Source organism: Cyprinus carpio, chromosome A5 (genome assembly GCF_018340385.1).
Source record: "Cyprinus carpio isolate SPL01 chromosome A5, ASM1834038v1, whole genome shotgun sequence".
In the NCBI taxonomy this organism is placed as follows: Eukaryota; Metazoa; Chordata; class Actinopteri; order Cypriniformes; family Cyprinidae; genus Cyprinus; species Cyprinus carpio.
This window is the reverse complement of record NC_056576.1, coordinates 4,315,287-4,331,731: the sequence shown is the minus strand read 5'-3', so window position 1 is coordinate 4,331,731 and position 16,445 is coordinate 4,315,287. Positions and strand designations below refer to the sequence as shown.

The window sequence follows — 16,445 nt, the reverse complement described above, 5'->3', positions numbered from 1 at the left end:
GGGCTAATTTTCTGCAATGTGCACTGCTGGTTTTCAGTTTGAATTAATTATTAAATTTAATGAGTTCTACATTCTCTCCACAGGGTCAGAGGAAGAGTCTGGTGTTTGAGCAAACTCTTCATCGAAAACTCCTCACGCTGCTACACAAGAGCCGAAATGGACAAAACTGTTCGGCGATCTCTCGCTGTCTCTTTCACTCATATTTTGAGTCTTCCGGATAATTCCAAACATCTTCTGCAATATCAAACTGCATGAACCAGAATCTCCAGACTTCAGAATTTCATTCTTACAAAGAGTTCAGCAGTCATTGATGATTAGATGGGTTTTCCAAAGTACTCTTCAGTAGTAACTCAATGTTGCTATCATCTTTCTAATGTCCAGAACAAGTCATTCTCGATACTTCACCCAATACGGTCCAAAAGCAACTTTTGGTAGAAAAACAAGTGGTATTAATTCAGACAGTTATCAGAGGATCTGGAAGATGCACATGAAATGAGTATGTGCTCAATCTTGGTTTCTTCCTTTCCTTTGGATTAAAACAGAATTAAGTTAGTATCTTCTCTCGTAAACAATTCCTTGATCTTCATGAAAGTGCTTAAAGTTTAAACATGTTCTTTGAGATTTAGACTTGGCGTATGTACTCTATGCATGTACGTAGACACTTCTATCTACAAAAGCTTAGTTGTTGTGTTCTGAAATGTCACAACCAATTCATAACACAACATTAGCGTAATCTGTCTTGTTCTACAGTCATGTTTCTCCTTCAGGTTATCTACTATCATGGCGGTATCATTATACCTTGAAGACTGAGATACTTAGCATGTACAACGAAACTGAGAGCTTGCAATGCATCGGCTGTGCATTTACTCCTGTGTTTGCGTACTTGCATAAAGTAGCTTTCATTAGATCACCGTGCCTACTGGCTAATTTTTAACTATCTAGTCATTGCGGTGCTACCTGCCTCTTCCTTTTTATTTCTAGCTCCTTAACTATGTGTTGGGCTTCGTTCAAGCATCTGGCCTGGTTTTCCAGCACTACCTCAGATAACCAATCAGAAAAGTCCTGTTAGCGAGACGGTACTTCAAAGGTACTTGTGCGCTGGCCTCTCGTTACCCCTGACAGATATTAACTCAGAGGAGCTTTATATCATCTGTCCTTGGAAAGGAGCATTTCCATGAGGTTTCAGGTCTCAGTTTTGTTAATTCAAAAATGGCAGCTGTTATTTACAAATGTTTGTCTTCATTTATTAATTTTGCTTGGCAAAACTGAATGAATTGACTGAATATATTTGGGGAAAGTTGTGAAGATTTTTGCTTTGTTTTGTTTCATTATTTTGTTCAGGCTGAGAAGGACTACATTTCCCAGAATGCTTTGCTTTCACCTCTGTGACTTTCATATTCCCTTAAAGGGACACAACATTTCATAGAAATCAACCAGCATACAAGCTTACCAAAAGTGCCTCTGTATCCCATGAAATGAACACTTCATGAAGTTTATACATACGTTTATGTAGCCTGCTGTCTTGTTTATGGCAATACCAGCCAACTCGCATAACTTGAGCTGACTCAATACGTATTGCCTGCAAGCATAGTTATCTTTACTCTGTTACCCAGAAATCTCTGTTATCATATATTGTAAAAGCCAACCGTTAAAGGAATGGTCTGGGTTCAAAACAAGCAAAAACGTGACAAGCTTCCTTAAGTCGGGAAAAATATCAGATGCAGTTTTGAACCCGAAACATGCCTTTAAGTAAAGAAAAGGAAACACTGGAAATCTTGCCATGACAAACACCTGAATGTTTTTTGTTTTTTTTTTGTCAGTAAATGGTCAAATTGGTCAAAGGTCTTGATCCTTTGAACCACACATACCCCCGTGAGTCTTTTTGGCATGTTGATTTGCGTCAAAATGAGGCTGAATCCAAAATGAAAATATGCATAATACAATATAGTAAATCCCAGTATAGGGTTTCCTCATATAGGGTTCCCACACCAATGACTTTTCCAGTTGTTTTTGATTATTGGAAAGATTTTTAAAATCTCTTAAACATTTTAGAGCTGTACATAATAGCAAAAAATTATTCAGACTATAGAAATGTTGTTGTTTTCCATAGCTTTTCCAGGCCTAGAACCTTTTTTTAATCAAATGACCTTATATTTCCAATACTTTCTGTGGGAACCCTGTTCAGTTCAGATACTTGGATGCATCTAGACTGTTTTTTGTTCACTTTTTCATAAACCAAAGATAAGAATTATCCAATATTTTCATTAAGTTGCAGTGAATTTTGTAAGTCATTTTAGTAATTAAGTCCTCATGATTTTCTTTTAACTTAAGATAGTACGTAAACGCAGCTATTGCCACCAACTACCACAGATTATGGAAGATTTGCACTTTGCACTTCCATGTTGGCATCCATCTCATTCAGAATGCATAAAACTCTTGGCTTTATCTAGAAAGGATGCAAACAGCACTTTGCCTTGGGAAAAAAGTCTGAATGTGATTCAAGAAAGGAACGCAAAGCAAAACAATTGAAGCACTATGTAGCTACCAGTTCTATGTCAATCAATGAAATGTCAGTGAGGATGATTTTATTTTCTCTACCGTTGTTGATCGTCAGTTATGTCTGTATTGTTCATATGCTCTCTTTTCCACAGAGAATCGATTAAAACTGCCTTTTTTAAATAGAGCTAAATCCCTTCAGAAATCAAGGGATATGCCAGTATATGTTTAATATTTTGTGTAAAAAAAAAAAAAAAGAAAAGAAAGAAAGAAAAAACAGTTATAAGATAAAATGTTGTATTTTATATATAATAGAACATTTCAATATGTTAATGTCACTAATATATTTATTTACTAATATATTTATCCATTTTTGTCCAGGTCTGAGAAAATTTGTAAAAATGTTATTTTCTCACTTTTGGAATGATATTCTTTATGAAAAGTACAGCTGCCATCATAGATGTATAAACCTGGCATCATTCCGATTATATACAAATAAATTATTTTGAAATAAAAATACAGAGATTGTGGTGTTCATTTTATTTTATTTAATATATAATTATGTGTGTGTGTGTGTGTGTGTGTGTGTGTGTGTGTGTGTGTGTGTGTGTGTGTGTGTGTGTGTGTACATGCACACAGTGTTGCAAACTTGGCAATTTTGTTTCTAGATTTAGTAACATTTTAGACTATCCTTGCATTTAAAAAAAAAAAAAGCACCTAGCAACAAATTTAGCTATTTGTAAAATTTATTTGCCAATTTTAGCAACTTTTGAAAAGTGATTATATTATAAAATTATAAAAAAGGCATGTATGATAAAAAAAGGGTGACCATACGTAATTCCCCAGAACTACTTAGTTTACAACAGTGAGTGCAAGCTACTGTAGATTCAAGTGATTATTACGTTTTAAATATGGATATTTTTCTTACAAAAATGCATCGATTCACTACAGGAGGCCTTTGTTCACCCCCCGGAGCCTTGTGAGACGCTTTGTTTTTGTTTTTTTGTTTGTTTTTTTTTTGTTTGTTTTTTTTTGTTTTTATGGAAGGGCGCTTTTTATTTCACTTCTTTTGGACTGAAGCAATGCAACACCCGCTGACTGCAATGATACAGCTTGAAAGATCAAAGACAATTTTTAATATAACTCCGACTGGATTCATCTGAAAGAAGAAAGTCATATACACCTAGGATGCCACGGAGGTGAGTAAAACGCAGCCTAATTTTCATTTTTGGGTGAACTAACCTTTTAATGCACACTAAATCCAAACCATCTCAAATACCGCTCCGGAGATTCAAGGCTTAGTGTATCCCATCATGCAGCATGTTGTGGAAATAAATCGCGAGACTTTTTGCCAAGATCGCGAGAGGTCACGGAAACCTTTCCAATGTAAGTTAAATATTAATAATAATTAGATATTACATATCATTTGGTAGTAATACAAAGTGCTACATGTTTTATTGGTGCAAAGGTGAGTAGCCTATATTTATTTTGTACATCATTTGAAATTGCTTTTTATCACTTAATTAGAAGCACAGGAAATTAAATTTTGTCATCTGTTATAGGGACTACTGAACAGACATTTAAAAGTTTATTAAGTATTGAAAATAAAAATTAAATGCGTTTTTACCTCACTTAACCTCACTTGCACATTCGGGCCAAATACAGGAAACACGTCATAGAAGTAGTCAAGTGATCAAGTGCAAAGACTGCAAGTGTGGGTATTTGGAAAAGGCAATTGATTAGCTTGTTCAGGTGTGTTTGATTACGGTTTGAGCAAAAGTCTGCAGGACAGTGGCCTTCCAGGACCAAAGTTGCCCAGCCCTGGTGTAAATGAGACCAAAATATTAAACCAGGCCACCTTGGCACAGGCAAGAACCACTCAAATTTTCTTCAGAAAAATATTTTGCAAAGTTTTTTCAAACCCATTTGACTCTGAAAGTGAATGTAGTGGATGAACAAAAAAATAAAATGATACAGATACATTATACAGTTCTTATATTAAATGTCTTTATTGTTGCCGTGGACGTTCAGGGTTAATTGATGATGTCATATTATTATTTCACTCCAGCACGAGGCTTGAGTAAATCACCTTTCCGCAGCTGTGTGTGTTAGTAAAAGGCCTTTGGGACGCCCTGGCTCTCCGGTGTGAGAACCGTGAGGTTTCCTCTGGCGTCCTGGTCCTTCTCAATGGCTTCGAACAGAGATTTGAAGTTTCCAGCTCCAAAACCCTAGTGGATAATAAGACATGGCAGGTAATGTTGAAGTAAATGTGACATTTTGAAGTAGAAAATCTGAAATATTTTCTTGTAAAACGCTCCAGTAATCAACTTCGAAATATCTTTTTTTTTTTTACAATTTAACTCACAACTATGCTTTTCAAACCGTAAGAATTAAATGCCACAGAAAAAGTTCCCCTTAGTAATAAACATGAGTATATGCAATGTGCAACCTGTATATATCTACTAACATCTCTCTGTGTTTCAGAGTTTCATGATCCTTTAACAACAAACCAGTCTTTGGGTTTGATCTGTTAGTGTCATTGGGTTCATTTTCATTAGCTCTGCTTGACGTTTTAAGCACCACAGAAGAGAGTAAAGCCCCCTTTAGTGTGATTGAGAGAGAAATGTCTTATCTTTAGGCATTTCCTTCACTTCACAAGCTTAAAAAGCCCCTAATAAAACTATAAGCCTGTCCAAACATGTTTTCTCAAAGCTCAGACTCTAACTCAATACTGTATCTGGATTTACTGTACCTCCATACAGACTATACATTTGAGCTCATAGAATTCATCTAATGGCTTGACACCATTCAGTTTTTGTAATCTATACCCATCATTCATTACACTGTCCTGCATCAGATTCACTGAATGAAACCCAATACTCATTTCTTACTAATTTTGTGCTGCTGACTCCAAAAATACTGTCTGTTTTGCTCTAGTTCGTCACACTTTCTCACAAAATATGATGCATTTTGTAGCACTTTTGCTTTCGACAACCATTTGTAAGGTGAAGAAGTCTTGTATTCTTCCTCAATCAGCAGAAAAACACCACAAACACATGTGTTATGGTTTCATAATGGTTTAATGTGATTTCCAGACCATTCACATTCACTGTTCCTGGCTGGTGGAATGATCTTCCCAACCCTTAAAACATTCAAGAAACATCTAAGACTCATCCATTTTGAGATTTATTAGAGAACTGAATCCTGTTAATAAAGGTAAATAAATAACTACGTTTTATGCATTGACAATTTTCATTTCCCTCCCTGTTCTAGCCTAGACCATCTTTGAAACTTTGCATTTATGCACTTCTCATGCTATTGTCTCCTTATGAAGAAATACCCCTCATTTGTAAAAAGCTTTGGATAAAAGCAATTGCCAAATATTTTTGTATGGTATTGGTATGTCACATGGATATTTGCAAGCAATGCTGACAGTATCTGTTCCTTGTTTGCGTGCTGTTTGTTTTGTTTTATATGAATAAAGGTAAACACATGTTAATCTCAGGACATTAAAGTATGGAAGCTTGTTTCTGCCACTGAATGAAAATGGAAAAAGGTAATTGCGACTTTTTATCTCAAAATTCAGATTTTTTTCTTTTTTGCAATTACAACTTTACATATCGCAATTCTGACTTTTTTCAGAATTGAGATAAAAACTCGTAATTGCGTGCTAAGAAGTCAGAATTGAAAGATATAAACAATTCTGAATAAAAACAGGATAATTTCTACTTTTTTATCTCACAATTCTCATTTTTGTTTTCTCAGAATTGCGAGTTATGAAGTCAAATCCTGAGAGAAAAAAAGAGGTTATTTTCTTACAATTGCAAGATATGAACTCACAATTATGAGGGGAAAAAAGTCAGAATTGCCAGATAAATAGTCACAATTACCTTGTTTTATTTTATTCAGTGGCGGAAACGGGCTTCCAGTATTGTGAGTTTATATCTTGCAATTCTGACTTTATTTCTAGCAAACAAGTGTTTATATCACGCAATTCTGAGAGTCAAGTTACCTTTTTTCTTTTTTTTTTTAATTCAGTGGTGGAAATGGGCTTCCATATTGAAGCCTTGATGAATGAGGTGAAACACAGACTCACAAAGTGGTTGTTCCTCTGGATGACCTCCAGGAAGAGCGTCGGTCTGTCCTGCACGGGTTTGGTGAAGATCTGTAGCAGGTAACCTTTATCGTCATAGTCTACTAAGATTTTTAACTCCTGCATTGGAAAAAAGAACAAAAGATTTCAAAATGCATTTGGAAAAACATTGAAATGATTCCATTTGTTTAATAGAATCCACTGTCATAAGAGTTTCTCTGACCTGCAGTGTTTTGAGGTCCTCCTTCACCTTGATCTTGGCCGTCTTGAGTTTCTGCCGTAGGCTGTCGTAGTAGCTATCGGGTGCGGACAGGAACTCCATCCCTCGAGCTCGGAGGTTCACGATCTGATCCATCAGGAAAGAGTTTTAGGTTTTATATTTTACTTTATTTTGGTGTAACAGGAGTGAATCATATTGAGAGGAGTTATGAGTTATGAACGTACCGCTTGGATGATGTTGGAGGTGTTGAGTGCGATGTGCTGCACTCCGGGTCCTCCGTTATAGTCGATATACTCCTGTACAAACAACAAGAGAAAATTATAGAGGTATGATGGATGTTTATTACAGGTTTCAAATGCTTTAGTCAAAGGTGAAGTGTGTACCTTATCTGTGGTAATTACACTCTTAAAAAAATGCTGGGTTGTTTCAACCCAACTTTGTCTCAAATATGGACCAAACCAACTTTTGGGTTAAAAATTTAATCAGAAAGTTGAACCCAACAGCTGGGTTACTCCATCTTTGACTTAAAGTTGGGTTGAAACAACCCAGCATTTTTTAGAGTGTATGTAACGTTACTCATCTGGTGATTATTGTTGCACTTATCCAGTGTGGGATTAACAAAGATAATCTCATTTTAATAAGTGGTATTTATTACACTGTTTACAACGAGATTTTCCCCAAAAACTGTCTCCATATAAGTTTTACCATCCCAAAAATGGCACAAATAGGGGTTTTACAAACCACTGGGGGGTTTATAAGTTGATGAAAAGCTAATAGTTAATTTAACTGGGATGTAAAAGCTAATAATTAATTTAACTTTAATGTTGTTTTGCTTCACTTCATTTACACTTTCACATAATTTCCGACATTTCTTTGGATGGACGTTTTCAGCATTTCATAAAAACAACATTGTAAGTGAAGAATATCAGTAGCGTGATATCATTTGTTTTATAATTATTAAAATATTATTTTTTTGTTTTATAGTGCAACTGTAATTTACAACATTAGCCTAATATATTTGTCTTCATTTTTATAGTTACAATTTATAATCTGGGTTATTATAATTAACTAAAACTAAAACCAAATAACCAAACCAAATAAAATAGGTGTTAACTGAAATAAAATTATTATTATTATTATTTAAATCAGCTAATTTCCAGGGCAACATTTTTAATTTTAATTTAGTTCAACTTGATGCTAAAATATCTAAAAATATAACTAAAACTAAAATAAAAATATAATCTATACAGAAATATTTTTAAAACTACTAAAAATGACAAAAATTACATCAGACACTTCTGATACCTGCAGAAAAACTTTAAATAAAATAAAAATGGAAATTATAAAACCTGATTCAAAATATAAATAAAAACTATAATAGTATATCAGTGTTATAACACCGCTTATAATAATTAATTAATTTAAATAATTGCAATTTTATTATTGACCAAGTCGTGCAGCCCTATATATCTATAAAAAATAATTTTAAAATAAAATGATCAAAATAAAACATTTACTGAACAAAGGATTCAGTATTTGATGTGTTTATCTGTATGTCATTTTGCCATTAAATAACATAAGAGAACCGTGAACATGCAGTTTAACATATTTCTTAAATTTTGGAAATATCATTTTAAAATCTCAAGGGGACTTGAAGTGAATATTTTACGGAGGGGTTTGAAAGTTTGAGAATCACAGCCTTAAAGAATTCACTTTCTATCAATCATTCAATCAATCTTGAAATATCTGCAAGAAGTTCTGTATCTGCTGGAGGAACCTGGATTTGTGATTTCTTCTTCCCCATGGCTGGTTCATTAATGGGCATCTTGATGGTTTCCTCATAATTGGTGACTACGATGGACCTGAGAGCGCTGTATTCGGTGTGGATCTGCTTATCATCGATGGACCAGAACCTGTGGAACATCAGACACTTCTGATACCTGCAGAAAAAAAGACAGATAGCGTTATTTGCCAGTGACATTTCCTCGAATTTGTCTTATTGATTTGTTTGTTGGACGTGTGACCCTCACCAGTCAGAAACTGGCACCATTTTATCATCTGGCTGGTTTCCCACAATGTGATCGATGAAGTTTAAATGTCCCGGCGGCCTTCGCAAGAGAAAGAAAACCACTTGTGAGAAGTTTGATGCTTTTGAAAGCTGAAACATATTATGTTCTGAAATGCATGTTTGGATAGAGTTTCTATAGGAGCTAAGACTTCAGATGCACTTCAGTCATTTGAGTGAATATCTCAGTAAAATGACTCACAGTTTTGCTAACAGAGGGTCTCTGAACAGCGGCTCTTTGTATCCTGGCAGAAACAGACCTTTATACGGCCCCATGTACTCCACGAACGTGTGTGTCGTGTCTCCGTACTGTAAAGCATTGCATCTCCAGCTCAAGCTCAAGCTTTTAAAGTACGTGTAGAGTACAGTGTGTGTGTGTCTGTGTGAAACACTTGCTGACTTACCGTCTGAATTACGGCGTATTTGACTTTGCCGCCCGAATCCTGCTCGATCCACGGCTCTTTGACGATCACCGCTCCTCTCTCTTTGGCTTTCTGCGAACACAAATGCATTTTTATTTCAAAGTCATTTTAAGGCAAATCAGTTCATTCTGTGCAGTCATTTTCTGTGTGTACTAATTGACTGCTAACTGTATACTGTGCAGAAAACACTGTACTGCCTATTTAAAAAGCCTATCACCCATATCAAACATTCAGCTTTTTTTTTCAGTTAAACCCATTTTACCCTCAAATTTTTATTACTCTAATTTATAAAAAAATTCCTGCATCCATAAAAAAAAATTAATTAAAAAAAAAACAACTCCTAAAAAATAATATTAATTTTAAAATGTGCAATAGTATGCATTATGTACGGAGAAGGGATTTTATATATATTAACCCACAAAAATTCATAAACATATTAATTATAAAAATATTCTTACTATAATTAAAAAAAAAGACAGTGATTTTTAAACTCAAACAATCATTTCTTACTATAAGCAAAATACAAACAACAAAATAATCATTTTAAAAGTGCAATAGTATGCATTATTCAAGGATCTAATGTTCTTTTAATGACGGTTAAACCAATTTTAACTCTCAAATTTTCAGTTTTTTTTTTTTTAATTTTATTTATTATTTTTTTTTTTTGCATTACAATGTTCTTTTAATGACAGTCATATTAACCCTCAAATTTTCATTGCTGAAATGCAAAAAAAAAAAAAAAAAAAAAAAAAAATACCCTGCTGTTAAGCATAAAATTTGATTAATTGTCATGAAAATAATGTCTTTTTTATAAAGTGCAAATGCTTTCTGTAAGGAAAAAAAAAAATTATTCCATGTTTTTTTAGTTTTTGTACCTTGTGATATTCTTTTCATGCCTGGTAAACCCTAATTATCATTAAGGTAATGCAAAAAATACAATAATAAAAAGAAAAAGAACAGAAAAAATGCCGTTAACCTTAAAATGTGAATAATTATCATGAAAATAATGCTTATTTTAAAAGTTTTTTTTTTTCTTTTTTTCTCCACTGTGATATTCTTTTCATGGCAGTTAAACTGATTTTAAGCCTCAAATTCTCATTATTAAATTATAATCAACTGTCATGGAATTAATGTCATATTGCAAAACAACCTTATTCCGAGATGACAGACGCCCTCGCTATCATGTGTCAGTAATGTAGCATGCTACTCTCTGAAACAACACTGTACAACAACTGCATAATAATAGACATTATAAAACTGATTTACCTTAACTAAAAAGTCACAGTCCTCTACTTGAAATGCCACATCTTTCACTCCATCTCCATGTTTCATGAGATGCTCGCCTAATTCTGTGGAGAGAGTGAGCACTTTTCATCTTTCTTGATTTTTTTTTTTTTTTTTTGAACCATGGTAATTTTAACCTTGGGTTAACAGAATATTTCATCATCTTATTTTAATTTGTTTTGTGTTTTTGTTTCACTTTAACACTCTAATAATCAAACTATAAACCCAAAATAAACCTCAAACCACAAATACATCAATACAAAAACAAAAAAACAAAAAAAAAAAAAAAAAAAAAAAATAAAAAAAAATTATCAATTGTCATGGTAATAATTCCATTTAACTTTCAAATTCTCATTACTGTTCAAAAAATAAAAATAAAAAAAAACAAAAGAAAGAAAAAAGAAACTAAAATGTGATTTATTGTCATGGAAATAACGTTATAATGCAACATTTTTTGCAGTGATTTTTTTTCATGACAGTTAAAGCCATTTTAACCCTTAAATCCTCATTACTGTTAAAAATTAAACAAAAAATAGAAATAACCTTCATTTTCTTAATGCAAAATATAGTGCATTAAGGTTAGTAACGCATTAAGATCACGTGAGCTGGGCTGTCTTCACAGCAGAATGTGTGAGAATAACTGAAATGGTTCATACCCTCATTCGCAGGGTTCAGAGCGGACTCAAAGATGAAGATTATCTGAGAAAAGAACAGATACGTTTGACTCTGTGAGCTGCTTCTGAAATCAATGTGCAGTTTGGATTTTAAAGCAGTTTTCTGAAGACGGTGGTTCATTTCCAGTCATTTTAGGATATGTGTATAATGTATATTGATACACACCTTGTCCTGTCTGATGGCATGAGACACGAGCTCTCTGCTGCCCGTCTCCAGACCTTTATACGCCAGCGGCTCGAAACCAAACTTATCACAGTAAAACACCGCAGCCTAGTGAACAACAACATGAGCAGAAGTCCACTGTAAGGACAGAACTGCTTCTTAAGCTTTTTTAGGAGGTGCAGAACAAAAGAATTTAAAATCCTCAGACGGCTATTAAATACATAACATGAATTTGTTCTGGGGAAGAAAAAAAAACTGAAAACAACACTGTAAAAAATATATTTAAAGTTGTTTTTAAAGATTATCCCATACATCAAAAAAATAAATATATGCTGTAAACAGTAAAATTGAAAATAAAAAATATATGCTGTAAACAGTAAAATTGAAAATAAATGTTTTGTTTATATATTTATTATGTATAAGTTTCAACCTTCAAATACCAAAATGGTGGCAAGAATATACATTTCCAATCTTACAGTATTCTACACTTATGTGTTATACTGTATGTTCACCACAAAGTTTTTCTTCAAAGGAGGCATATTCAGTGTTATTTTAGTATCACTGAGATATTATAGTTTTTTTTTTTTAATATTTTGAATTTTATTTCATTTTTATATTTTATACTTTCATGTTTTTATTTTTATTTGACCTTTATTTAACCAGGAAAAATCTCTCAAGAGAGATTAAAATTCTCTTTTTAAGTGGAAATGTTCTTTTTAGTTAAAGTTTTTTTTTTTTACTTTTTGTTTTTTAATGTCTAATTATTTTTATTTCAGTTATTTTAGTACATCAAGTTAAACTACATGAAAATGAGAAGTGTTGCATTGGAAACTAGCTGAAATAAAACAAGTTTACATTTTTGGTTTTTATTTTATTTCAGTTAATTTTCTATTTTATTTCAAGGAACAGAACTATAATAACTATAACTATATAATATCCCTGATGTGAATGCATTTTCTTGAATTGCAATATATGGAGGGCAAAATATATTTTTTAATGCTTGTGAAAATAAATGTATATGCTTAAATATATTTTCAAACTTGTTGAACATTTTTGGCTATTTATATATATATTTTGAAATAAATTAAATATTGTACAGAAAATACTAGTTATTTTATAGAAATACTGTTATTTCTAATCTTTCTGCTATATATATTATATATATTGTATGTGTTTACAGAAGCATTCCGTTCTTTCTGCTTACACCAGATTTTCCAACCCTAAACCTAACAATTTCTTTGTAATTATTTATATAATTTATTCACATTTTCAGAGAGCAAATTGTTTCTACACCAGATTTTCCAACCCTAAACCTAACAAGACAAAATATACTATTAGCGGTACAGAATGACCACACAGTGTTGACCGTGTTAATATGTAAACCTGTTTCTATCGAGATGAACTATTGCTTCACTGTTAGATTAGGATCACATTATTGATTTCATCTTCAGAGAAACCTTCGTCATCCGCATTATTTCAATATCTCTGGAAGCTTCTCTGATCTTCTCCGAACCTACAGTTCATACAATATTAGTGGCCTATTATACTTTAATTTCACATCAAGCCACTTTATTACATTTAAACTGTGCCACTAAGTTTATATTCAGTGCCAATACCAGAGACTCTCATATAACCATCTTTATTAAGTTTTCCAATGCAAAACGATCATTCCTGAAAATGTTGTAGTGTAATAAAGTGCAAAATGATCATGCTTTAATTCCAAACCAACACAATCCAGTCATGCTGCTGTTTTTAATCACAGTAAACTCACCTGTTTGGCGTTTCCCACCCAGAATTTCACATGGTGGAAATGTAAAAATTTCCCCCTCTCTGGCTGCAACCGAAAAATAAAATGAAACACAATCGATTTTTATACTGACATAAGATAACTGCCTTTTTTATTTCATTTTTTATACTTTAAAATCATAAAGTCATGCTACCTTCTCTCCTTTGTCAGTGTAGGTAGTCTAAAGAGAAAACAGAGATCACAACATGTATTCTCTCCAGATTAACTTTAAACAAGAAACAGGCAATATGCACACCCTGAGAACTTGATTCAAATGCTGATATAACTATATAACACATTTCTGCATCATAATTTTACCCTGAATGAATGAAGATCTTGGACTCACCATGTTGATGCTGTCGGTGGGTCTGATGGTCAGAAGAGCTTCACACACACACACGGACTGTTTTATGCGGCCCACCTTTTATACACCTTCAGTCTCGTCCAGCCAAAAGAGCATCTGCACACACACCCCCTCTCTCTCTCTCTCTCTCTCTCTCTCACACTCACACACACACACACACACATATTGGATTCTCCATAGGTGTAATGGTTTTTCTACTGTACAAACTGTATTTTTAAAATTAAAATCTACTTGCCTAAGTTCAGTAAATTTAACAAAGAAAATACGCTTGAACAGTAAAAGTTTGAGTAATTTTTATAGTCAAAGCTTGCTTGGCAATACTTTGATTTTCACTCACAATTCACAATGACTAACATTCTGTGGTCCATTATGAATGTGTCAATTTGAGTTGAAAATGAACTATAGATGTAACAAAATCACAAGTTACTAAATCTAACAACAAAAGCAATGATAAAACAGTGTAAATGCAGCTGGAAAGCGGCCAAAAAAAAAAAATTGTGGATTTTATCTGCTGCAGCATAAACAAACTGTGACACTTTTACTGTAATATTTAGTTATTACAGTTAAATAAACCATAAAATCACATTTTCATTATCTGATATAAAATAAATGTTAACTGAAATAAAATAAAAAATAAAAATTTAGGCGTAGTTGTATAGTTTTTCGTTTAGTGTAACTTGAAAAAAAATGTATAAAAATACTATATAGGCATATTTTACAAAAACACAAAACAAAATTAAAACTTTAACTAAAATTAAAATGAAAACAGAAAATAAAAAAATCAATTTAAAATATTAACAAAACTATAATAATATCAACGATACTAAAATAGCACTGATTCACCTTCCCTATATGTAAAATATAATGTGAAAATAGCACTGTTAAAATAATTGCATAAAATCTGAATATAGAGAAGTTGTCAGATTCTATAAAAATGTAAATCAGAGTAAATGTAAGTCTAAACGATATAAAAATGTAAGTTGTGAATATACAGTATATAGAAGTAAATCAGAATATATAATTCTGAATATATAAATGTAAATTTGAATATATAGATATTAATCTGAATAAATAGATACAAAACTGAATTAATGTAAAATCATGAATACATGTATAGAGGTAAATCTGAATATAAAGTTATTAGTCTGAATATAGATATTTGTTTGAATATATAAAAGTAAATTGTGAATATATTTGTAATTCTAGCTGCTAAAATGTTTTTTGGATTGTTTGGCATATGACACAAATATATGAGCTTAGTAGTAATATACATATGTACATCTACATGTATATACAGGAGAATAAATGTACATTTATTGCAGTACCTTCATGTCTACACTACTTCAAGTGAACACAACATTAAATGTACACACCTTCATGTGTACACTTATGTAACATTACATATTTCACCCCAGTGAAGCTTCTAGAAACTCTTCACCAGACATTGACATATTGACAAAACTGCATGTTTCTGACAAAAATATTTTTTACATTGTTTTTTTTTTTGCCATTGTCATTTAATACACAAGATATTTACACTGAATCTCTGGTCATCAAAAACCCATGAAAGCATGTTTCTCTGCTTAGGAAAGACTGGACAGTAATATGATATTACAAATAATAACATAAAGCAAAGGAAGTAACCTGAGCTCATCAAACGCAACATCCAGGTACTTTAAACATTTCTTAAACTAAATCGCAAATGATATCGCCAAATAATTGCCAAATAAATACAGTTTCAATAGAATTTCACTTTAAATAAACCATTATAAAAACATCCTAATAAGAAACTAACAAGAAATTTAAATCACTTATAACAAACTTTTTTGACCTCGTCTGTAAGGACACTGAAAGACTGAACTGCCTTTGCCCCAGTTCACCATCATTTCATCATAAAGACTCTACAAGAGAAACAGCTGAGAAGTCTCGTGACTGATAACAAGCCCAGGAATGTTTAAGTATGTGGGCGGGGCTACAGCCAGCCTTCTCTACTACATTAAAGAGTTACTAAAGTTACACTTCAGTGAAATTATGTTTAATAATATTTCTTAAAATGATTTTAAAATTAATTAAAAATTAATAAAAAATTAGTTTTGTAGACTTGAGATATATATGAGAATACGTTATTAAAATTTCATTTTAAAATTTTTGATGATTTGATGTCTTGTGAAAGCAATACATATCACAATATTTATCTAATAATTGTGCTTAATTGTATATTGCACAAACATATATATATATATATATATAAACCATATTTTAGCCCACCACAATATCACTGCGAATTTTATCACATTTATTATGAAGTGTATTGCTGAATATAAAATTGCATACATTATGATCAGAGCTGAATCAGATCCCATGCAGGTGAAGGAACTGATGGACGGTGTGCACCACAATATCACTGTGATTAGAGACGAAAGCCAGCACAAAAATAGCCCAAGCTCTGTGTGTACAGCTATAAACACGTGTGAGCGTAGGTTAGATTAGGAGAGGTGAAGCACACGATACCGTATCAGATCAACCTCAAGTCTTGAGGTCGTGTTAATGAGACAGATAATCAATGACCTCTTGTCTTCAGATGTTAATGATCAGCTGGACTCGTCAGTGTGTTTAGAGAACAGCATCCATGGCTGCAAGGATAAACTACAAGTGAACTGCATCATATTAATGTTGTTTTATTATCCGTGCATTGCACAGCAATTAAAATTAGCGTTACTGATGCACTCATATTCATGTGCATTACATTTGAATTTCATTTACATTTGAAAATGAAAGAGTTTAGTAAAAACTAAGCCACAAAATAGTTTGAGATCAAACTAAATTTTTATAATCGATTGATAAAATGTGGGGGGGGGGGGGGGGTTGTCTCGTTTAC

General features: G+C 32.6%; 2 protein-coding genes across 2 annotated transcripts in view; one reads left to right on the top strand and one right to left on the bottom strand.

Moving 5' to 3' along the window:
• Positions 1 to 3,012, top strand: part of LOC109080030 (E3 ubiquitin-protein ligase RNF43-like) — a 36,077-nt gene extending 33,065 nt beyond the window's left edge. The window contains exon 9 of the mRNA XM_042757244.1: positions 84 to 3,012. Within this exon, the coding sequence (XP_042613178.1) occupies positions 84 to 109 (26 nt within the window). The 3' untranslated portion in view covers positions 110 to 3,012. The remainder of the gene's footprint in view (positions 1 to 83) is intronic.
• A 1,469-nt stretch (positions 3,013 to 4,481) lies between these two features.
• Positions 4,482 to 13,668, bottom strand: LOC109080031 (4-hydroxyphenylpyruvate dioxygenase). The gene is made up of 14 exons (XM_042757279.1): positions 13,550 to 13,668; positions 13,358 to 13,384; positions 13,189 to 13,251; positions 11,421 to 11,525; positions 11,237 to 11,279; positions 10,563 to 10,645; positions 9,279 to 9,368; positions 9,077 to 9,183; positions 8,840 to 8,917; positions 8,587 to 8,749; positions 7,034 to 7,105; positions 6,813 to 6,935; positions 6,593 to 6,709; positions 4,482 to 4,724 (listed from the first exon to the last, which is right to left on the bottom strand). The coding sequence occupies exons 1-14, from the start codon at positions 13,550 to 13,552 to the stop codon at positions 4,605 to 4,607; spliced, it is 1,194 nt and encodes a 397-aa protein (XP_042613213.1). The 5' UTR covers positions 13,553 to 13,668; the 3' UTR covers positions 4,482 to 4,604.
• Between the last annotated feature and the right edge of the window lie 2,777 nt (positions 13,669 to 16,445).

Bases quoted from the DNA above. Each gene is read 5' to 3' on its own strand.
- LOC109080031 (XM_042757279.1), bottom strand. The intron at 11,280-11,420 runs GTGTGTATCAAT...TTCTTTTCTCAG, and splicing joins ATGCCATCAGACAGGACAAG to ATAATCTTCATCTTTGAGTC. The intron at 9,369-10,562 runs GTAAATCAGTTT...TTGTGTTCGCAG, and splicing joins ACTGTGACTTTTTAGTTAAG to AAAGCCAAAGAGAGAGGAGC.